Raw genomic sequence first — 23,449 nt, forward strand, 5'->3', positions numbered from 1 at the left:
CTTGGGGGCGTTGACCTGAACTTTCGGAGCAATGGGCCTTCCGTCAACTTGATGTCTTGGTGTGTCGTTGCCAGAGCAGATGTACGAACAAATAAGTCGACCAAGTGAGAGGCCAGCTATATTGTTGTGAGGTGCTGCTGCAGGTGGCAATGTCGAGTGAACAGTAATGTCTCGGCGAAATCGTAAACGGTGTACCTGGTGCATTCTTCTGTGCTGCGCTCTTTTCTCCTTGGTAGGTACAGTAGTAACCGGTATTATCCCTGTATTCCTTGTGGGACATTTCTGACAAAGCTTGAGCTAGATACAATGTGGCAATCATGTTACGTTTACAAAAAGTTTGTTATTGTCAACTTTGGCCAGTTTTGCAGGAATACGACCTGGCCACAACTTCAACTCATTAAACCTAGCAAAAGCCAATGGTCGTGTTTTGTTGCATAACAACATTGACAAGTCAAATGTCTGGAGGAAGTAAAAAATGCATATAAATAAACGTAAGTCTTTTACAACTACCGAAACTGCATACACTGATAAATCAAATGAACATGTAAGATAGGTTGGTAATGACTGGGAACTTCATGTACTCAATTATGGAAATAATTAAAACTGTATCCATGCATATCTTTTACAGAGAACACTTACCTTGAACTCCGTGATTAGCAATGATGAACTAAGTGTTAACTTTTTATATAAAATCACATTAGTAATAATGTTCTTATATGCAGTGCTTACTCGTCCATAGTCTGGGGTAACAAGAAGGTGGATTTTTTTTGTTTATAGGGGTTTAGCCATTAGAGATTTGTTTCCTACATGTGCGCTGTTGTGATATTCTCACTTGAACTGTTTGGGCACCCCCACTTTAGTTACACAGCATGTCATAGCTCCTTGCAACTCCTACTTCTCTGCTGTGTGTGGTTCTTGCATTCATTGTAGAATTTCAAAATGCATAAACTCTTCTCAGGTTTCATCATCATGAAGGTGGCAGAGTTTGTCATCAAAGTGCTGGTTAAAATCGACATCTGACCCAGCTGGAAGCCTGGGAAGAGTTTAGTGTCATATACACTAGTACTAGATCCTTTTTCAGGCTCTCAAAATGTGGAACTGCTATCCACTTAGTATTACTCTTCTAGTGCCACCTATTTCCTCTTTAATTGTGACTAAATTGTCAATTTTTAATCCCATTATTAATTTTAAAAGAATTCTGATGGATGGATTCTCTTTCACGTGATTTAGATCATACATTTCAGAAACCTGAGATTTTGGTTGTCTGAAGAATGTATAGCTTTGGTGAATTATGTGATATACTATCTTTGGTTGAAATGCCTGATGTAAAGTTTAATAGATATGTACTTACATAGTTATCAATCAACACTGAATATTGTTTTGTGTTTAGCCTGATTATCACCTTTGTAACTAGATGCTGTCTCCAATGACTGGCTGGGCTTCTTTGGATAACTGATTGCACACACAAAGAATTGTGACATAGATCATCTGTTATACATATTGTACTCTGACCTTACACATACTATATTTATTCTCTATTTAGATTAATGGTATAAAAACACATTCAGCTAATTCATTTTTAACACTTCTCTTCAGTCTGATTTTTTTTGCTCAATAACATTCTCATTTATAGACCTTTGTCCATTCCAATATTGCTGATCAACATCTTGTATCTTCATTAGGGATAAATAGTGCGACATAATGATTTTTCCTGTTTTTGAACTGGTCTCTTAAAATGATTTTCTCATTCGTCTATGTCTTTAAAAGTTTAAGTATATATAACTTGCTTAGAATACAGCAAAAAAGGTTTCTTGCATTAAACATAGAAAATAGGTGCAGGAGTAGGCCATTTGGCCCTTTGAGCCTGCACCGCCATTCAGTATGATCATGGCTGATCATCCAACTCAAAACCCTGTACCTGCTTTCTCTCCATACCCCCTGATCCCTTTAGCCACAAGGGCCGTATCTAACTTCCTCTTAAATATAGCCGGCCTCAACTGTTTCCTGTGGCAGAGAATTCCACAGATTCACCACTCTCTGTGTGAAAAAATTTTTCCTCATCTCAGTCCTAAAAGGCTTCCCCTTTATCCTTAAATTGTGACCCCTAGTTCTGGACTTCCCCAACATCAGAAACAATCTTCCTGCATCTAGCCTGTCCAATCCCTATAGAATTTTATACGTTTCAATAACGTATTCCCCCTCAATCCCCCTCAATCTTCTAAATTCCAGTGAGTATAAGCCCAGTTGATCCAGTCTTTCTTCATATGAAAGTCCTGCCTTCCCAGGAATCAATCTGGTGAACCTTCTCTGTACTCCCTCTATGGCAAGAATGTCCTTCCTCAGATTAGGGGACCAAAACTGCACACAATATTCTAGGTGCGGTCTCACCAAGGCCTTGTACAACTGCAGTAGAACCTCCCTGCTCCTGTACTCAAATCCTTTTGCTATGAATGCCAACATACCATTTGCCTTTTTCACCGCCTGCTGTACCTGCATGCCCACCTTCAATGATTGGTGTACAATGACACCCAGGTCTCATTGCATCTCCCCTTTTCCTAATCGGCCACCATTCAGATAATAATCTGTTTTCCTGTTCTTGCAACCAAAGTGGATAACCTCACATTTATCCACATTAAATTGCATCTGCCTTGAATTTGCCCACTCACCTAATCTATCCAAGTCACCCTGCATCCTCTTAGCATCCTCCTCACAGCTAACACCGCCGCCTAGCTTCGTGTCATCCGCAAACTTGGAGATGCTGCATTTAATTCCCTCGTCTAAATCATTAATCTATATTGTAAACAACTGGGGTCCCAGCACTGAGTCTTGCGGTACCCCACTAGTCACTGCCTGCCATTCTGAAAAGGTCCCGTTTACTCCCACTCTTTGCTTCCTGTCTGCCAATCAATTCTCTAACCATATCAATATCATACCCCCATACCGTGGGCTTTAAGTTTGCATACTAATCTCCTGTGTGGGACCTTGTCAAAAGTCTTTTGAAAATCTAAATATACCACATCCACTGGCTCTCCCCTATCCACTCTACTAGTTACATCTTCAAAAAATTCTATAAGATTCGTCAGACATGATTTTCCTTTCACAAATCCATGCTGACTTTGTCCGATGATTTCACCTCTTTCCAAATGTGCTGTTATCACATCTTTGATAACCGACTCTAGCATTTTCCCCACCACCTATGTCAGACTAACCGGTCTATAATTCCCCGGTTTCTCTCTCCCTCCTTTTTTAAAAAGTGGGGTTATATTAGCCACCCTCCAATCCTCAGGAACTAATCCAGAATCTAAGGAGTTTTGAAAAATTATCACTAATGCATCCACTATTTCTTGGTCTACTTCCTTAAGCACTCTGGGATGCAGACCATCTGGCCCTGGGATTTATCTGCCTTTAATCCCTTCAATTTACCTAACACCACTTCCCTACTAACATGTATTTCCCTCAGTTCCTCTATCACACTAGACCCTCGGTCCCTTACTATTTCCGGAAGATTATTTATGTCCTCCTTAGTGAAGACAGAACCAAAGTAGTTATTCAATTGGTCTGCCATGTCTTTGTTCCCTATGATCAATTCACCTGTTTCTGACTGTAAAAGACCTACATTTGTCTTGACCGGTCTTTTTCTTTTCATGTATCTATAAAAGCTTTTAAAGTCAGTTTTTATGTTCCCTGCCAGCTTTCTGTCTTAATCTTTTTTCCCTTTCCTAATTAAGCCTTTTGTCCTCCTCTGCTGGTCTCTGAATTTCTCCCAGTCCTCAGGTGTGCCGCTTTTTTTTTGCTAATTTATATGTTTCTTCTTTGGACTTGATACTATCCCTAATTTCCCTTGTCAGCCACGGGTGCACTACCTTCCCTGGTTTATTCTTTTGCCAAACTGGGACAAACAATTGTTGTAGTTCATCCATGCGATCTTTAAATGCTTGCCATTGCATATCCACCGTCAACCCTTTAAGTATCATTTGCCAGTCTATCTTAGCTAATTCACGTCTCATACCTTCGAAGTTACCCTTCTTTAAGTTCAGAACCTTTGTTTCTGAATTAACTATGTCACTATTAGGAAACCAAGATTTTTTTTGAAGCAACTTTCTCAGGAACGCCTTGGAAACAGATTAAACTATTTAATCAGAAATAGCTTTATGTCTTTTGAATTTATAACTTTTTTCCTCACAGTATATGGGTCAAATTTTTGCAAACATAGTCTTTTGGTCTCCTACATTTGTGACTGGTTGGTCTCCACTGAGTTAAATGTAATAAAGCATAGGTCATAGGCTGATTAAACAAAGTACTACATCACACTTCAAAGGTTCAAAAGTCAAATTTAATGTCAGAGAAATGTATACAATATGCAGTGGCATGCAAAAGTTTGGGCACCCCTGGTCAAAATTTCTGTTACTGTGAATAGCTAAGCGAGTAAAAGATGACCTGATTTCCAAAAGGCATAAAGTTAAAGATGACACTTTTCTTTAATATTTTAAGCAAGATTACTTTTTTATTTCCATCTTTTACAGTTTCAAAGTTTGGGCACCCTGCATGGTCAGTACTTAGTAACACCCCCTGTGGCAAGTATCACAGCTTGTAAACGCTTTCTGTAGCTAGCTAAGAGTCTTTCAATTCTTGTTTGGGGGATTTTTACCCATTCTTCCTTGCAAAAGACTTCTAGTTCTGTGAGATTCTTGGGTTGTGTTTCATGCACTGCTCTTTTGATGTCTATCCACAGATTTTTGATGATGTTTAGGTCTGTGAGGGCCATGGCAAAAACTTCAGCTTGCTCCTCTTGAGCTGTGGATTTTGAGGTGTGTTTACGATCACTATCCTGTTGTAGAGGACATCCTCTTTCCATCTGCAGCTTTTTTACAGACGGTGTGATGTTTGCTTCCAGAATTTGCTGGTATTTAATTAAATTCATTCTTCCCTCTACCAGTGAAATGTTCCCCATGCCACGGGCTGCAACACAAGCCCAAAGCATGATCGATCCATCCCCGTGCTTAACACTTGGAGAGGTGTTCTTTTCATGAAATTCTGCACCCTTTTTCTCCAAACATACCTTTGCTCATTGCACCAAAAAATTCTATTTTAACTTCTTCAGTGCACAGGACTTGTTTCCAAAATACATCAAGCTTGTTTAGATGTTCCTTTGCAAATTTCTGATACTGAATTTTGTGGTGAGGACGCAGGAAAGGTTTCCTTCTGATGACTCTTCCATGAAGGTCATATTTGATCAGGTGTCGCTGCACAGTAGAACAGTGCACCACCACTCCAGAGTCTGCTAAATCTTCCTGAAGGTCTTTTGCAGACAAACAGGGGTTTTGATTTGCCTTTCTAGCAACGCTACAAGCAGTTCTCTCGGAAAGTTTTCTTGGTCTTCCAGACATCAACTTGACCTCCACCGTTCCTGTTTACTGCCGTTTCTTAATTACGTTACGAACAGAGGAAACAGCTACCTGAAAACACTTTGCTATCTTCTTATAGCCTTCTCCTGTTTTGTGGGCATCATTTATTTTAATTTTTAGAGTGCGAGGCAGCTGCTTAGAGGAGCCCATGGCTGCTGATTGTTGGGACAAGGTTTGAGGAGTCAGGGTATTTCTAAAGCTTTGAAATTTGCATCACCTGGCCTTTCTTAACAATGACTGTGAACAAGCCATAGCCCTAACAAGCTCATTAAGGTCTGAGACCTTGGTAAAAGTTATCTGCGAGCTCAAATCTCCTGGGGTGCCCAAACTTTTGCATGGTGCTCCTTTCCTTTTTTCCACTCTAAAATTGTGCAAAACAAAAATAATACACTAATCTTGCTTAAAATGTTGAAAAGAATGTTTCGTCTTTAACTTTATGACTTTTGGAGATCAGTTCATCTTCTACTCACTTAACTATTCACAGTAATGGAGATTTTGACCAAAGGTGCCCAAACTTTTGCATGGCACTGTACATCCTGAAATGCCTTTTCTTTGCAAACATCCACAAAAACAGAGGAATGCCCCAAAGAATGAATGACAGTTGAACGTGAGAATCCCAAAGTCCCCCCCGCCCAGCTCCCCCCCTCGCACGTAACTGGCAGCAAGCAATGATCCCCCCCACCCCCACCAGCAAAAAAAATGCACATCAGTACCATCACTGAGCCCAAGCGTGTGCTAAGCAATAGGAAAGACACAGACCAAAGTTACCCCAAAAGCTTTGCATTTCATCCAACAATTGACCACTCAAAAGGTCTCTCTCGCCCTGGCAAGGGAGAGGGAGGTGTCCCCATTTTCACAGTGAGCGGGAAACATAACAACAACCTGCTGGCTTACAACGTTAAAAGTCTGTTTCACGCTTTTTCGAGCGCTTCTAAAGTACTTTGCTTTGGGGGCATCCAGAGGCTGTGAAAAGTTCTGGGTAGACCACACTTGGAATATTGTGCTCAGTTCTGGATACTTCATTATAGGAAGGACATGGAAATCTTTTAAGAGGGTACAGAGAGATTTACTTGGATTCTACATGGGCTAGAGGACATGTCTTATGAAGATAAGTCAAGTGAGCTGGGGCATTTTTCTTTTGAGCAAAGTAGGTTTAGAAGTGACTTGATAGAGGTGTACAAGATGATAAAAGGCATAGATAGTGGGTAGCCAGAGACTCCCCCCCCCCCCCACTATGGTAAAGGCTAATACAAGGGGACATAATTTTATGGTTATTGGAGGAAAATATGGGAGGTGATATCAGAGGCAAGTTCTTTACACAGAGTGCTGAGTTTACGGAATACCTTGCCAGTGGTGAGGGAAGAGGTAGGTACATTAGAGGCATTTAAGAAGCTCTCAGATAGGCACATGTATGGTAGGAAAATAGAGGCTATCTAGCAGGGAAGGGTTAGATTGATCTTACAGTAGGTTAAATGTTGGTACAATATTGTGGACCAAAGGGCTTGTACTGTGCTGTAATGTTCTGTATGAATGAGATAGGCGATATATGAATTAACAAAAGATATGATGGATGGTTCTTTCCTCCTCTGCTTGGTTAAAATGCAGAAATACGTCTTAAATTTAGTCATAATTTATGGGAAGATCACTCACTGTCACTTATTATTGTGACCTTTATTTGGTATGTTACGAATAGATCCGTGTCAATTAATTTTGGACTATAGTAATGCACAACGCCACTAATTTCTGGTTTTTATTTTTTATGTATGAAGCACTCTGGTTTCTTTGGCTGCATAAGCCTAAGGAAGACAATCTGCGGCCCCACCAAACATGTGAGATCGAGGCGTGAGCCCCCCACCCCCTGTTTGTGTAGGTGCTGCGTAATCACTACCCCGTTACAAATTGATGCCACGAAATATCAGACAGTACACTGCATACTATTAAAGGAATCATATTTATGAATCTTAACTAATGGGTTAATAAGGAATAGCAAAAAGAAAAGAGCCCATTCTAATTAAGCAGTCAGATTGGAGCTCATCTTGAACTTCTCTGTCACTCACACGTTGGGCCCTCGGTCAACGTGAAAGCAGAAACGTCGCTCGCAATCCATCTCCAACAAACGGGTCTCCCACTGGATTGTACGCTATGACTGGTTTTCCCCAGCGGCTTCTCTCTTCATCTCCTCTCGAACAAAAAACTCAACACCAACCTTATTATCCCTCACCAAGAAAAACCTCCCGCTAATTGGATTCCACATCATCCCTTATCTTCAACAGTAACCCAAACAGGCTGAAAGCAGAACAACAGCTCTTACAGAGCTGCTGAGTGAAATACCTACAGCATAACAGTAAAGATGTGAATCAGGGCACTACCTGTATTTAAAGAGAATATGAGTTCACTAGCTTCAGAAAGATAAGGCTTCAGTATTCAGTCCTTATCCCTTCAACCTAACAAATCCTGGTGCAGCTTGTATGCCTTACGCCATGTAGTGGTTAGTGTAACGCTATTACAGCTCATGGTGTTGGAGTTTAAAGTTCAGTGCCCACGCTGTTCTGTAAGGAGTGTCTGTGCATCTTCCTCATGGAATTCATGTGTTTTCTCCAGCTGCTCTGATTTCCTCCCCTGTACCTAAGATGTACTGGGTAGGTTAATCGGTCATTGTAAATTGTCCAGTGATTGGGTTAGGTTTAATCGAGGTTGTCGGTGGTTGCTGGGGTGGTGTGGTTTAAAGGGCCTTATACACGCTTAACTGTTAAATAAATAAATATTAAGCTCCAAAGGTATTTCTGTTTTGCTCTTTTTCACAGGCTAAGGTGCTATTTGCTGTGAAAGTAACCAGGCCTTCAAGGTCTTCACAAATTCTTCTCTCATTTCCATAGCAATTGTGCTGATTGTTCAGTTCTGGTCTTGTAACCATGCATTACCTCTTCCACTTATCATTTCCCTGCTTCTCACTTCATCCCCCTCCTCTCCCACCCATCATTTGCCAGATTGCAATCCTTCCTCTTCCCCTCCTCCTTATTCTACATCCTTCACCTTCCTTTCCAATCCTGATGAAAGGTCTTGGCCTGAAACATCAACTGTTTATTCCCCTCCATAGATACTGTCTGACTTGCTGAGTTGTGATTGTTGTTCCAGAAGGGGTTGTATGCTACAGACTGGAGTTTTTTTCCTGTGTGTTCATGAAAGGTTGCCTTTCACCATTTCATGTAGAAGTTACTTAGGTTATGTTAAAGACAGCAGGTATTATATTTGAGGAGTTTTTAATTATAGATTAATGCACAGCCAAAACAAATGCAGATATCCCAATTTAAATGCCCTCTGAATTTTTTTCTTCTCTGTCAAGTTGTTTTACAGCTAGATTTTTCTTCCCGTCTGATAATGATGTTGATGAGATCTTGAGAGCTAAAAGGGGTAGAAAAAGGAGGTCAGAAAGTTAAAGGAGGGGGGTAAAAAGAAATGCAGTGGACGATAGGGAACAATGGAGACAGACACTCCTTCCAAAATGACTTGTTTTGAAAATAGAAAGGGTTGTACCAGGATCTTGTACTTAATTTTGTAAGATTTGAGTCCTATGCGCTTTACATTGATTAATCAATGGATCTAAAATGTACCTTTGACACGAAGCACATGAAAGACTCATCTTTATATTTTTACTATTCTAATTTATTTTAGTATTGGGAAATGGAGATTAGAGGGAAAACAAATTGTAGAGGAGGATGGCGAATGAATAGGATTAATTTGTGGTGACACTACATGTGATGCTGTTCATGAGTTGGTGGGGGTATACCATATATTATGTGGATTGGACTATAAGACATATAAGCAGAATTAGGCCATTCAGCCCATCAAGCTTGCTCCGCCATTCCTTCATGGCTGATTTATTACCCTCTCAACTACATTCTCCTGCCTTCTCCTCATAAACTTTCACGCCCTGACTAATCAGCAACCTACCAACCTCGGCTTTAATTATACCCAATGACTTGGCCTCCACAGTTATCAGTGGAAATTAAGTCCATAGATTCACCTTCCTCAGGTAAAGAAATTCTTCCTTATCTTTGCTTGAAAGGGATGTCATTCTATTCTGAGATTATGTTCTCAAGTTGTAAACTCTCCCATTATTGGAAACATCCACTCTATCTAGGCCTTCCAATATTCACTTGGCTTTAATGAGCTCCCCATCCACATCTTCTGAGCACCCCTTAATACATGCCCATGGTCATCAAACAGTCCTTATACATTAAACTTTTCTCATGAGCCTCCTCCAAATCCTCTCCAATATCATCACATCTTTTCGTAGGTAAGGGGCACATAATGCATGATACTCCAAGTGTGGTCTAACCAATGCTTTATAAAGGCTCACCATTTTATCTTTTCCCTTATATTCTGGTCCTCTTGAAATGAATGCTAACATTACATTTGCCTTCCTTACCACCAACTAAACCTGCAAGTTAACCTTTAAGGAATCCTGCACAAGGACTCCTTATTTTAGAAAGGATATACTGACTTTGGAGAGGGTTCAGAGAAGATTAATGAGAATGATTCCAGGAATCAAAGGGTTACCATTTGAGGAATACCTGGCAACTCTTGGGCTGTATTCCCTGGAGTTCAGGAGAATGAGGGGGGATCTCATAGAAATATTCTGAATGTTAAAAGGCCTGAACAGATTAGATATGGCAAAGTTATTTCCCATGGTAGGGGAGTCTAGGACAAGAGAGCATGACTTCAGGATTGAAGGATGTCCATTTAGAACAGAGATGCAGAGAAATTACTTCAGTCAGAGGCTGGTAAATCTGGAATTTGTTGCCACGAGCGGCTGTGGAGCCCAAGTCATCGGTTGCATTTAAGGCAGATATTGGTTCTTGATTGGCCAGGGCATCAAAGGGTATGGGGAGAAGGCAGGGGAGTGGGAATGACGGGAAGAATTGGATCAGCCCATGATTGAATGGTGGAGCAGACTTGATGGGCTGAATGGCCTACTGGTCCTATATCTTATGGACTCCCAAGTCCCTTTGCATCTCTGATTTTTCCCTCTGAGAAAGTAGCTACATCTTTATTCCTTCTAGGAAAGTGCATGTCCATATACTTGCTTGTACTATATTCCATCTGTGACTTATTTACCCATTCTCCCAATCTGTCTAAGTCCTTCTGCAGCCTCTCTGCTTCCTCAGCACTAACTGCCCCTCCACCTATCTTCTCATCGCCCGTAAACATGGCCAGAAAGTCATCAATTTCATCATCTAAGTCATAAAAAGAAGTGGTCCCATCACAGACTCCGGTGGAACACCACTAGCAGTGGCATCAAACCAGAATAGACCCCCTTTATTCTCTTACTTTGCCTCCTACCAGTCACCTAATCTTCTATCCATGGTAGTATCTCTCTTGTAATACTATGGGTCTTATTTTGTTAAGCAGCCTTGTGCGGCACCTTGTCAAAAGCCTTCTGAAAATCCATTTATAAAACAACTACTGACTCTCCTTTGTCTATCCTACTTGTTATTTTCTCAAAGAATTCTAACAGATTTGTCAGGCAAGATTTCTCCTTAAGGAAACCATGCTGACGTTTGTCTATTTTATCATGTGCCTCCAGGTACCCTAAAATCTCATCAATAATTGACTCCAACATTCTACTATTCACTGAAGGAATGCTAACTGGTCTATAATTTTCTTTCTTTGCCTCCCTCCCTTCTTAAAGAGTGATGCAATATTTGCTGTTTTCCAGTCTTCCAGAACCATTCCAGAATCTATTAATTCTTGAAAGCATATTACTAATGCCTCTACAATCTGTTCCGTTACCTCTTTCAGAACCCTGCGGTGTAGTCCATCTATCCCAGGTGACTTATCTACCTTAAGGCCTTTCAGCTACCCAAACGCCTTCTCCTTAATAATAACAACTACTCTGACTTCTCCCCACTGATACTCTTGAATTTCTAGCATACTGTTAGTGTCTTCCACAATGAATCCTGATGTAAAATACATATTGTCAGCCATTTCTTTGTCCCTCCATTGCTACCTTTCCAGTGGTCCGATGTCCACTCTGGTCTTTACTAGTGAGATACTGGTCAGTCAGTGGACAGCACTGGGAGATGCTACTCATTGTTAGTATTTATGATTATTGAGGAAGAGGCCCTTATTGGTCAGGGTTGACCATGGATGTTGTTTCCCAGCTGTCATAGTCACCTATCTAATTAGTGAGCAGCTGATAAATCTATCCAATTACTCGACCAATTCTTTGTTTTATTGTGGTATCATTAATAACTTGACTCCACTTTAATGGGTAGAATCAAAAGACTGCAAATATTGAATTGCTTGTTGCTTCATTTTAAAGGTGCTTTGCATGACCCTGAAAGGGACCTCATTTCAATAGTGCTTCCTTAGCTATTTCAGGCTTCACCAATGTCATAAAAAGTACCATATAAATTGGATTTTATTTTTATTTTAATGTATCTTTCCATTAACCTATTTAATTGGTCATTTCAGATGTTTCTCTTTCCAAGTGAACTTTGACAAAATGAGGTGGAGGAAAGAAAAAATGGGAGGTGAGGGTAAACAATGAAGAAAGTGTATATTGTCTGAAGTAAATATAGTGTGCATAAGTGAATTATATTGGAAAATTTGGGATATCAGTATGCCAAGTGACAACTGCTTTTATTATATAAGAATTGTTAAAATACCAATTCCATTTTAGAATTTGATTAATGTTCCTGATCTGCAGTTGTCCCACTGTATGTTACACCCACCTCTGTATTGATTGACATTGTTATTCTCAACTAATGTGCATCCTTAACCTCTCTTGAGCAGGCTTGTTTACAGTTTTCCTTCCTTGAAGTACCTACTCAAATTCACCATACATCAAGTCAAGCAAACAAGGACAAGACAACCGCTGTAAGTACTAGCCTGCCTGTGATAAATCCTACATTAGTCATGACTTCTATAAACATTTGTTACGTGACTACTTCTCGTTACTTTGAAAGTCTGAAACATTTACTTAAAAACTAAAATATAAATATTAATTTCCATATTGCTCTGCTAGATAAGATTGTTGCTTTATTACACTCAGAAGACCAATATATACATTCGTCACCAAATCATGCTTTCATAGGAATAATCCATTAATAGCAATTTGTTTTTACATGTTCAGCCGGTCTTGGAAATATTACGTTTGGTCATATTAGTTTCTTGAGTGGTGTAAGCGCCTTTGTTTTAGTGGTGTTAAATGCATGTGAAATTGTGGAACAAACCTATTTTGTTATAGATTTTACTATAGAATTCAATTGTAATACAGATATGTGGACATTGGTGAGGTCATTTTTAAAGAGCCATTCCTCAGTGCTGTTAAGATGGTGGAGATGATTTCATGAATTGCTTTACTATAGTCTGTGCGGTCAAAGTGCATTCGCAGTACTTGACAGTAAATTCAGGGATATTGACTCATGATGAAAGAACTACAGTGTATTTTCAAGTCAGGATGGCCTGTGATTTGAAGTGGAACTTAGTCTTTTACCCATGTGGCTGTTACCTTTGCACTTTTTAGATGGTTAAAATTACAATTTGGGGAGGCTTTGTGGAGCTGTGCTCCATCATTCGCTATAAGTCTATGTTAGAAAGGATTTGGGAATGTAGAGGACGAACAACTCATTGGAAAATACTAAGCTTTTGGTCAATGATATCCTGTAAAATTGATTTTGATGATGATGCTGCTGTCACTGAATATGAAGAGATTATTAAATTCTTTTCTTGGAGTTGGTTGTTGTCTAGAATTTGAGTGTTCTTACCTTGTTGCAGCAGAAACCTGAATATTATTTGGGTTTTTTTATCATGTGAAGACCTTCATTATCTGAAGACTTATGATTGAACAATGTGTAATTAGGACAGCTCACTTTGTAGCATTAGCAATCACTGATTCCTGCCACTGTCTGCAAGATATTTGTATGTTCTCCCCGTGACTGTGTGAGTTTCCTCCAGGTGCCCTCTTTTCTTCCCATATTTCAAAGATGTAGGGTTAGTAAGTTGTGGGTATGCTATGTTGGTGCTGGGAGGGTGTTGATACTTGAAAACTGCCCCAGCACAATCCTTGCTGATTTGATTTGACATAAACAATGTATTTCACTGAATGTTTCAATGCTAATCTTCATCACCTTTATTTTTTTTCTTTATTAACAAACACCTGGTTCTGAAGTTTTGAAGGTGGGAAGGTCATTGCTGAAGTATGTCAAAATTTTGGACTTGGGAATGCTGCCCTGAGAGATTCCAGTAGTGATATCCCAAGACTTGAGATGATTTCTCTCTAAAATCCACAATCATGTTTTGTGTTTAGTATAGTCGAAGGTTTCCCCCTTGATTCTCATTGTGTTTAATATACACAGCACAACACACCATTTCAAGAGGGTAGCTTGTACCAAAAATAGAGAGCAGGAATTTGATGAAGCAGTGGAAGAAGTGCTATTTGGTGACTAATAAAATACAGGATGGTAGTAAGAAATTAACACTTGTTTAATCACTGACTTAAATATTTAGGTTAGACTGTGAAACTAAGATAAAAAGATAAGTGTAGGTTCAAAACAGTCTACAATAAGAATCAAAATCGGGTTTATTGTCACTGACTTAAGTTGTGATGGAGCAAAGTGGGGGAGGGGAGTGTGAGGATGAGAGACAGCTATTGGAGAGAGATAAGTAGGACCACACAGCGCTATCAGAGCTAGATTTGGATATGCAAAAGAGATGAGTGGGAACCACCAGGGAAGAAGTGTACAACATTTGGAACCAGGTAAGTGTAGGGGTGCAAAAACTGTGAATTGGGTGGATGGAGCAAAGTGTGCAAAGGGGACAAAGATATGTGGGCCAGAGGATCAGTAGAAGAAGGGAAGGGAGTAAGGGGGGGGGGAGTGGATAAAGGAAAGTAGTGTGTGTGGTGTTGGCGGGGGGTGGGAGGAGGTACCTAATATTGGAAGACTCAGTGCCATTCTGTTGGGTTGTATGTGTCATAGAAGGTGTGACTTTTCTAGTTTGTGTTGGGATTCATCTTGGCAATAGAGAAAGCTAAGGGTGGATGGGCCAGTGAGGGAATAGGAAGTGGAGCTGAAATGGTCTGCAACTGGGAGCTTAGGATGACCACTGTGGACTGAGCATAGGTGTTTTGCAAAATGAACACCGAGCTGTGATTTGGTCTTGCTGATGTAGAGGAGGTCACATCGGGAGCAGTGAGTGCTGTAGACAAGGTTGCAGGAGATATTGTGAACCTTTGCCTAACATGGAAGGACTGTTTAGGTCCCTGGTTGGCAGTGAAGGAGGATGTAGATGGACGTGTTACATCCACTAGAATAGCAGGGGAAAGTGCGAGAGGTAAGGGAGGGCTAGAACTTGTCTAGTCAGATTCAAACCTTAAAAGGTAGTTCATCTTCCATTACTTCAGAAGGGTCAGCCTGGCAATGGTGCAGAAGATGCTGGAGGAAATTCTGAGGGACATATTCTACCAGCATTTGAATAGATGGTCTTATTTGGAAGAGTCAGCATTGCAAGTCTTGCTTGACAAATCTTTGAGTTGTTTTTTTTGAAGGAGTTGCCAAAAAGGTAACTGAGGGTAGACGTTGTCTATTTTGGACTTTAGCAAAGCCTTTGACAAGGTTATGCATGGTAAGCTGGTTATGGATGGCATGGTAGTGCAGTGATTAGCACATCACTTTTCAACGCCAGCAATCTCTGACTGGGTTCAATTTCTGCCGCTGCCTGTAAGGAGTTTCTGTGTTCTCCATGTGAACATAGATGCTCCAGTTTCCTCCCATGTTACAAAGATGTATGATTAGGGTTGGTGAACTCTGTTGGGTCTGGAAGCATGCCAGCACTTGTGGGCTGCTGAGCTCAATGCTCACTCATTTGATTCGAAACAAAGGATGCAGTTCACTGTATGTTTTGATATTTCGATGTCCATGTGACAAATAAAGTAATCTGTACCTTAAAGATAAAGATGATGTCCAGTGGAATCCACGGAAAACTATTTAAGTGGATTCAAAGTTGGCTGGGAGATGGGAAGGCTGTTTCTCTGAATGGAAGCCGGTGACTTGTGATACGCTGCAAGGTTTGGTGTTGGAAACCTGTTATTCATTATTATGTAATAGTTTGCATGTAAATGCACAAGGAAAATTTGCTGATGACACTATCCTTTTGATAGTGAAGAAGGTTATCTTGATCATTTGTGGAAGTGGCCTGAGGAGTGGCAAATAGATTTCAGTACAAACAAGCATGAAGTGATGCACTTGGAAAGTCAGCCAGTATAGGACTTGTACCATGAATGGTAGGGCATTAGGCAGTGTAATTGAAAAGAGGGACTCAGTACAAGGGCGTAGTTCATTGATAGAGGGAGGAGTCACAGGTGGATAGGGTTTTTTTTAAAAAAGAAAAGACATTCGGCTTGCTGGCTTTCATCATTATGCAACATAATGTTGCAGCTGTCTAAGTTGTTAGTGAGGCCACACTTCGAGTTAAATTTTGGTTGACATGTTTTAGGGAAGATGTGCTTAAACTGGAAAGGGTACAGAAAAGATTTGAGGAAGTTGCCAGGTTTAGAGGGAGAGACTGGAGGAGGCAGCTAGAAGGAGTGTGGTGCAGACCATGACAATTGGGAGGAGTGAGTCATTGAAATACAGTAGAAACTCATTTCTGCAATGGTCAATGTTAGTCCCTATGTTACTTTGTCTCTCTGGTGCCAGGGCAAAGGAGACTACAAGAACCTGCAAAGTTTCTGTGATTGGAATGAGGGTGGGGAAGGGTTTGAGCCAGATGTGGTGGTACATGTCAATTCCAAATACTTTGGCACTAAGCTACACTGATGGGTAATGTACAACAATTAATCTACCAGTTCTGAGAAGAAATTGGAGAACCTGGTGGAAGCCCAAGTGGTCTCCAGAAGATAGAAGCTAAGTTCAAGGTCAAAGCTCAACTCTGAGAGCAGTAACATTGATGGGTGCAAAACCATATTTCTATTAGAGAGAACAGTGAACGTAATATTGTTTAGTATAGTAATGCCATTGAAAAACACATCGAGCACTCATGAGGTAAACATAGTCAGTGTCCGTTTTGTTAGGTATACCTGCTCATTAGTGCAACTAATTAATCAGCCAATTATGTGGTAGCAACTCAATGTATAAAAGCATGCAGACATGGTCAAGAGGTTCAGTTGTTGTTCAGACCAAACATCAGAATGGAGAAAGAAATGTGATCTAAGTGATTTTGATCATGGAATGATTGTTGGTGCCTGACAGGATGATTTGAGTATCTCAGAAACTGCTGATCTGGGATTTTCATGTCTACAGGAGATTACAGAGATTGGTGTGAAAAAACAAAAAATCATCCACTGAGCAGCAGTTCTGTGGGTGAACATGCCTTGTTAATGAGAGAGGTTAACTCTCTGAAGAACTTCTCTGAATGCATGACATGTCAGACTTTGAAGTCTTGAAGTTTGAAGTGGTACACCTGCAGAAGACCACAGACATACACTCAGTGGGCACCGTGTGCAAGTTGTTTGAGGTGGATATTGGGCTAATAAATATTCTGAAGTAGTGGAAAGTATTATTATGCCCAATATCATTTGATGACAGTCCCCATCTGAAGAACTGCACCAATCTTCTTGAATATGTGTTTTATTTAAACTTTCATTTAAGATGAAGGCTATGTAATTTGATCATTCCATAGTGTAGGTTGCTGAACTTGATTGAGCCTGGAGAGTGGTAATGGTTGAGGTAATTTTTAAGAATTGATACAGAAACATGAAAGTGTATTCTTTGCCTTTAACTGAATATTTTGTACATTTCACAGTATATACAGAATTTCAGCACCGTTGCCACCAGGTTGAAAACTTCCACATATGATGACATCTGTCCAGATTTCAGGCTGCAGTCTGAGAAAGAGAAGCCGCAGGAGGAGGTAGCTTGCATCCGAGCAGAGTTTGTACCAGGTTCTTGTCGCATCATGAAAGAGTTGTTCGCTGATAAAGAGCCTGCCAACTGTTCCCACCAGCTCTCAGATGTGATTTGTACGATTATGGTATGAATTTTAAATTCAATTGAGAAATAACCTTTCATCACCTGGAAGGAATGCATACTAAGATTATTGGGCACCATGGTAGTGTAGCAGTTAGTGCAACACTTAGGCTTGGGGTGTACCAGAGTTCAGAGTTCAAATCCAGCACCATTCTGTGAGGGGTGCTCTCTATGAAATACGTGGGTTTGTTGAAACCTAACCATTGATCAATTAACTAAGTGCAAAATGAAACCCAACTAGAAATGTTTCCAGCCTGTGTGGTTCTGTTAATTATTGTTTGATCAGAAGCTTTGTGGTGGGAATTGTAATACTTGCAATTTACACCTTTTTAAATTTTGTTTTCTCAAAGCAATATAATCCCTCAAAGCCTGAAGCAACCTGTCACCACGATCTGTGCAGTAAATCATCTTCAGTAGTTGTGGGATTGTACAATGAAGAGTTGGGTGTTAATCAGTGGTTGAAGTTTAAATCCACAATGGAAGCAGTGATATTTATTAATGAAGAGCTGCTAATGGACTGGAGGACCTACCACCATGGTTACTGTTTTATACGCTGCCTCAGCCATCATGGGAGGAAGATGTCGCAACTTCTTATTCTACCTCCTGTTCTGCGTGAAGATCACAGATCCATCAACAAACTTACAAATGAACCAGCACTGAATGTGAATATTTTACTCTTGGATTCTGTATCCAGGCACCATTTTTATAGAAGTCTACCAAAAACTATTGATGCATTCAGAAATCTGAATACTAATGTGTTCAAAACTGGACAAGTATTTGACTTTGAACTGGTTCAAGGTATAAAAAGTAGGACGTTTGAGTCTCTTCAGGCTCTGTTTGGTGGTGAGTCATTCAAGCCACTTAAACCATTCAGTTCATTTGGTCTGCCACCAAAGGCTGTGGATTTCAACAAGACACTTGGAAACTTTAAAAGATTTGGATATGAGACTTTATATTTGGAAGACATGTGCTGGAAGTGGGATTGGGGTTTGGTGAAAGAGCTAAGAGCTCTTAACAAAAAAGCACCATTTTCAGAAAGGGCACAGCTGCTTTTGGAAGCAGCCAGGAGAAGTGGAATTGACAGGATGGATGTTTCATATTCTAGCTGTGATATTCTTCAAGAAAATGGGGTGAAGGACATGTTCCATGGTCCTGCTGCTCTATGTTACAATGGTATCCATCAACACACCTACCTCCTCCAGTATATTGAGTACTTCGTCACTCGTTTGTCTTTCCTGCAAAAGCCCTTTTTCAGCTTTCTTATGCTGGACACTAATCATGAAGATACAGGTCTCAGGTTAAAGCAAGTAGATGAGGACCTGTCCAAACACGTAACTTACTTGGCTGATCAACAAAACACTCTAACCTTCATTCTTTCAGACCACGGCAATAACTATGGGAAGTTTGTCTCGATGTCTACAGAATCTCAAATAGAGCTATTCCACACCACACTTTTTGTCATTGTCCCAGATACAGCAGCTGCTTTACTAGGTGAAGAGAGGATTCGATCCTTGCATACAAACCAACACAGGTTGATCAGCCTCCTTGATATTCATCATACCTTACAAGGTCTATTACCAGGTGCTGGAGCCATGAAAGAGAATAGTGTGAAATATGGGATAAATACTGATGGGTTGCTGAGTCCAGTTTCTCCCAATAGGACCTGTGACATCATTCCAAGGATTTCTCCAAACTTTTGCATTTGCCAAGATTTTGAAAAACCAGTAGTGAGTGATTCCAGTTTTGCGCTGTTTGCTGAATTTGCACTTGGTCAAATGAACCATGAAATCCTTCAACAACAGGTAACTGCAAAAGGTGCTCTTGAAGGACGCTGGGCCTGTCAAAAATTAGTTGGTGTTAGATTTGACAATGTGAAAATTCGTGAAGAGCACAGAAATGAGACTGTTGTGAAACTTGATCTTTATGTAAAGGGTTCTGAAATTACAGGCCGTGAGGAAGAAAAATACTTGGTGGTTATAGACTTCAACTTTCTGGTCGACGCTTCAATGACTTTAGTAGGTTTTGACCGTTTGACTCCATATAGCCCTTATGAGATTTGTGCTAATCATGATTTAAGATTTAAGATTGATTTAAGATTGTGCATTTGTGATGTAGAAAATGTCCATGAAGCACCTATTCCATATTGGAAAAATACTTTGACCTCATCAGTGTCTTGGATGGAGACTAATTTCAGTTCAATTCATGAGAACTGTCTGTACCTTATCAAAAGGCATTATATCTTGGGTGTTGTTTTGGCTGTGCTTAATGCCTGCTCACATTTGCATTATGACATAGAATTTGACTTCCTGACTGTAAATATGTACTCTTCATCTGTGATGCCTGTAAATGTGACACTTTGGTCAGGATCAGAGGTGCTCTTAACTGTTGGATTTCAGAAAACTAAGGGAAAACCCTGGAAGTATAAATATTCTTTGAATTACAGAGCAATTGCTTTATAGATGAAACCCCACACATGTTCTCTCAACGGAAACATTTTCAATTCAATAAAATGACTTCAGACAATCTTTAGAGTTAAAGCTATCAAGTGGAGTATGCCTAGCACTGAAATCAGGAGCACAGTTTAAAAAAAACAGTTGTAGAATACAAATCTAGAATACAAACCTGCAACACAATCTGCAGGAAAGTGACACAAATCTTGAGCAAACATGAGGAAATCTGCAGATGCTGGAAATTCAAACAACACACACAAAATGCTGGTGGAACACAGCAGGCCAGGCAGCACCTATAAAGAGAAGCACTGTTGACGAAGGGTCTCGGCCCGAAACATTGACAGTACAAATCTTGAGTGCTTTTTCTTAATAGCAAGAATAGCAGATTTTTGGGAAAACTGTTTTGAACAATTTATGACAGTGTTTCAATTCTGCGGATTGTCTCCTGTTTTAGCAGCTGGTGAATCCTTACGTGTGGCATTAAGTAGAATGCATCCTTTTGGCTGTCTGGTTATAGCTGGAATGCTACAAGGCTTCTAGCTCATTCTAGGAACTTTTTAGGAACATTCTAGGAACTCCATATCCACTACAAGTGTATAACTATCTCTCTTTATAAACCCAAATCTTCAAGTTTCTCTGTCTCTTTGCTCATTATTTTCATGTGGTTTTGCAGTTTAGGTTTCCGATATTTGTCTGTGGCAGCACTCTTGGTTGAATAGTGAGATTTGTTAGCACAGATTAGTTAGACCATCTTCTTAATGGAGAGAAGAAATATTTATTCTTGGAATCACATTTCTGCACATATTTCACAGCTCAGTCATTTTCTTTGTCCAACATGAACTGAAAAATTATCTAGATAACGTGCTTGCTTATTCTGATCGTGTAAATTGGAGCATCTTTTGGTAGTCAGAATCGGGTTTAATATCACCAGAATACGTCATGAAATTTGTTAACTTTGCAGTGGCAGTACAATGCAATACTTGATAAATATACATAAAACTGAATTACAGTAATTATATGCAGTGTACATATATTAAATAGTTAAATAAGCAACGCAAGAACAGAGATTGAAAATTAGTGAGGTAGTGTTCATGGGTTCAACGTCCATTGAGAAATCGGATGGCAGAAGGGAAGAAGCTGTTCCTAAATCACTGAGTGTGTGCCTTCAGGCTTCTGTACTTCGTTCCTGATGGTAACAGTGAGAAGAGGGCATGTTCTGCATGGTGGGGGTCGATAGAGATGAACGCCTAGTTTTCGAGGCGACGCTCCTTGGAGATGTCTTGGATGCTCTGGAGGGCAGTACCCCTGATGGAGCTGACTAATTTTACAACTCTACACTGTGCAGACAGTGATGTAGTCAGTCAGGATGCGTTCCATGCTACACTTGTAGAAACTTTGGAGTGTTTTAGGTGACATTCCAAATCTCCTCAAATTCTAATGAAATACAGCTAACACGAGGAAATCTGCGGATGCTGGAAATTCAAGCAACACACACAAAGTGCTGGTGGAATGCAGCAGGCCAGGCAGCATCTATAGGAAGAAGTACAGTTGACGTTTTGGGCGGAGACCCTTCGTCATGACTAACTGAAAGGAAAAATAGTAAGAGATTTGGAAGTTGGGGGGGGGGAATGCGAAATGATAGAAGACCAGAGGGGGTGGGATGAAGCTGAGAGCTAGAAAGGTGATTGGCAAAAGGGATACAGAGCTGGAGAAGGGAAAGGATCATGGGACGGGAGGCCTAGGGAGAAAGGAAGGGGGAAGGGGAGCACCAGAGGGAGATGGAGAACAGGTAGAGTGATGGCAGGGGAGGGGGGGAAACTAAATATGTCAGGGATGGGGGGAGAAGGGGCATTAACGGAAGTTAGAGAAGACAATGTTCCTGCCATCAAATACAGCTGCTGTCTTTGTGGCTGCATTGATGTGTTGGGACCTCAGGGATTTTGACAGCAAGGAACTTGAAATTGCTCACTTTCTCCATCTCTGATTCCTCTGAGGATTGGTATGTGGTTCCCTTGCTATCTTACCCTTTTTGAATCATTTCTTTGGTCTTACTGACATTGAGTGCAAAGTTATTGCTGTGATACCACTCAACTAGCTGGTATATCTTGCTCCAGTATACCTTCTTGTTACCATCTGAGATTTTTCCAACAATGGTTGTATCATCAGCAAGTTTATAGATGGCATTTGAGCTGTGCCTGGCCACACAGTAATGGGTGTAGAGAGTAAAGCAGTGGGGTCAAAACACATCCCTGAGGTGTGCCCGTGTTGATTGTCAGCGAGGAGGAGATGTTATTACCAATCCGCACAGATTGTGGTCTTCCAGTTAGGAAGTCGAGGATCCAGTTGCAGAGGGAGGTAGAGGGGTGCAGGTTCTGTAGCTTTTCGATCAGGACTGCAGGGATGGTGGTTTTATTGGAGGACCAGGAGGAATGGATCTAAGTGGGAGTAGTAGATTTGTGAGGGAAATGTGTTGGAAGGGAAGGAAGGAATTTGTCGGTTTGAAAAATAATTAAAGGATATTGGTGACATGAGAAGCTAGCAGAAAGTTGATTACTGTGCTTTCATTCTGAGTTTTCAAAAGGGCTGTCTGTTAAATCAGCAATACTGGAAGACATCAACTGTTAATCAATAAATCTGCTTAAGTTCAAAGGTACAATTTAATGTCAGAGAAATGTATACAATATACACCCTGAAATGCTTTTTCTTCGCAACCATGCATGAAAACAGAGGAGTGATCCAAAGGATGAACAACAGTCAAATGTTAGAATCCCAAAGTCCCCTCGAGCTCCCCCCCCGCGTGTAAGCGGCAGCAAGCAACAAAACTGCCCCCCCCACAAAAAAAAATAGCATCGGTACTCGCCACCGGGCACTCAAACATGAGCAAAGCAACAGCAAAGACACAGATTTGCAGTTACCCCAAAGACTTAGCGTTTCACCCAGTATTCAACATACCACAGGTTTTCTCTCTCTTCCTAATAAGGGAGAAAGAGGTGTCTCCATTTTCCCAGCCGGCGGGGGGTGGGGGGGAGATGACAACAAAAAACTTGCTGGTTTACAATGTTTAAAGTCTGCCATGTCGATGAAGCGATGAAGAACAGTATGACAAATATTTGGTTTAAAAAGAAAGAGTAGATGAGAATCGTATGTAGGACAGTATATTGATTTGAAGGAATTGTTGGATAGTTAGCTATTTTAATAATAGCTTGGTCCAGCTGGTTTCATATTCAGTTCCACGTGTGAATTCCAGGAAGCTTCTTGTGCTCGAGAGGTCCATACATGCAAGAAATGTCATCAAGCAGAGAAAGTAGAGATCTGGATTTTGGCATGCAAACGAGAAATTTCATTGCATCCTGGTGTATATGACAATAAACTAATCTGAATCTGGAATGCTTAAGAAGATGATCACCCCACAGCTTAAGTGCTGGCACAGTGGGTATGTGTATACAAGAAGAGGAGTCCCAAATGCAGCATTCTGCCTTGTAGCTCATAGTGGGAGTGACAAAGTTTCCTGAGGAGTGCAGTCAAAATCAGAATCAGGTTTATTATCACCAGCATGTGTCGT

At 40.5% G+C, this 23,449-nt stretch overlaps 1 protein-coding gene across 2 annotated transcripts; it reads left to right on the forward strand.

Moving 5' to 3' along the window:
- Window positions 1-13: 13 nt before the first annotated feature.
- Window positions 14-20,519, forward strand: LOC132404518 (uncharacterized). 2 transcript variants are annotated; one of them, XM_059988680.1, is made up of 5 exons: window positions 14-232; window positions 11,883-11,941; window positions 12,204-12,287; window positions 17,214-17,441; window positions 17,788-20,519. In XM_059988680.1, the coding sequence occupies exons 4-5, from the start codon at window positions 17,367-17,369 to the stop codon at window positions 19,894-19,896; spliced, it is 2,184 nt and encodes a 727-aa protein (XP_059844663.1). In that variant the 5' UTR covers window positions 14-232; window positions 11,883-11,941; window positions 12,204-12,287; window positions 17,214-17,366; the 3' UTR covers window positions 19,897-20,519. The 2 variants fall into 2 exon arrangements, with proteins under 2 accessions (XP_059844663.1, XP_059844662.1); XM_059988679.1 differs by lacking the exon at window positions 11,883-11,941.
- The last annotated feature ends 2,930 nt before the right edge of the window (window positions 20,520-23,449 follow it).

This window comes from Hypanus sabinus, chromosome 14 (assembly GCF_030144855.1).
Source record: "Hypanus sabinus isolate sHypSab1 chromosome 14, sHypSab1.hap1, whole genome shotgun sequence".
Classification (NCBI taxonomy): Eukaryota; Metazoa; Chordata; class Chondrichthyes; order Myliobatiformes; family Dasyatidae; genus Hypanus; species Hypanus sabinus.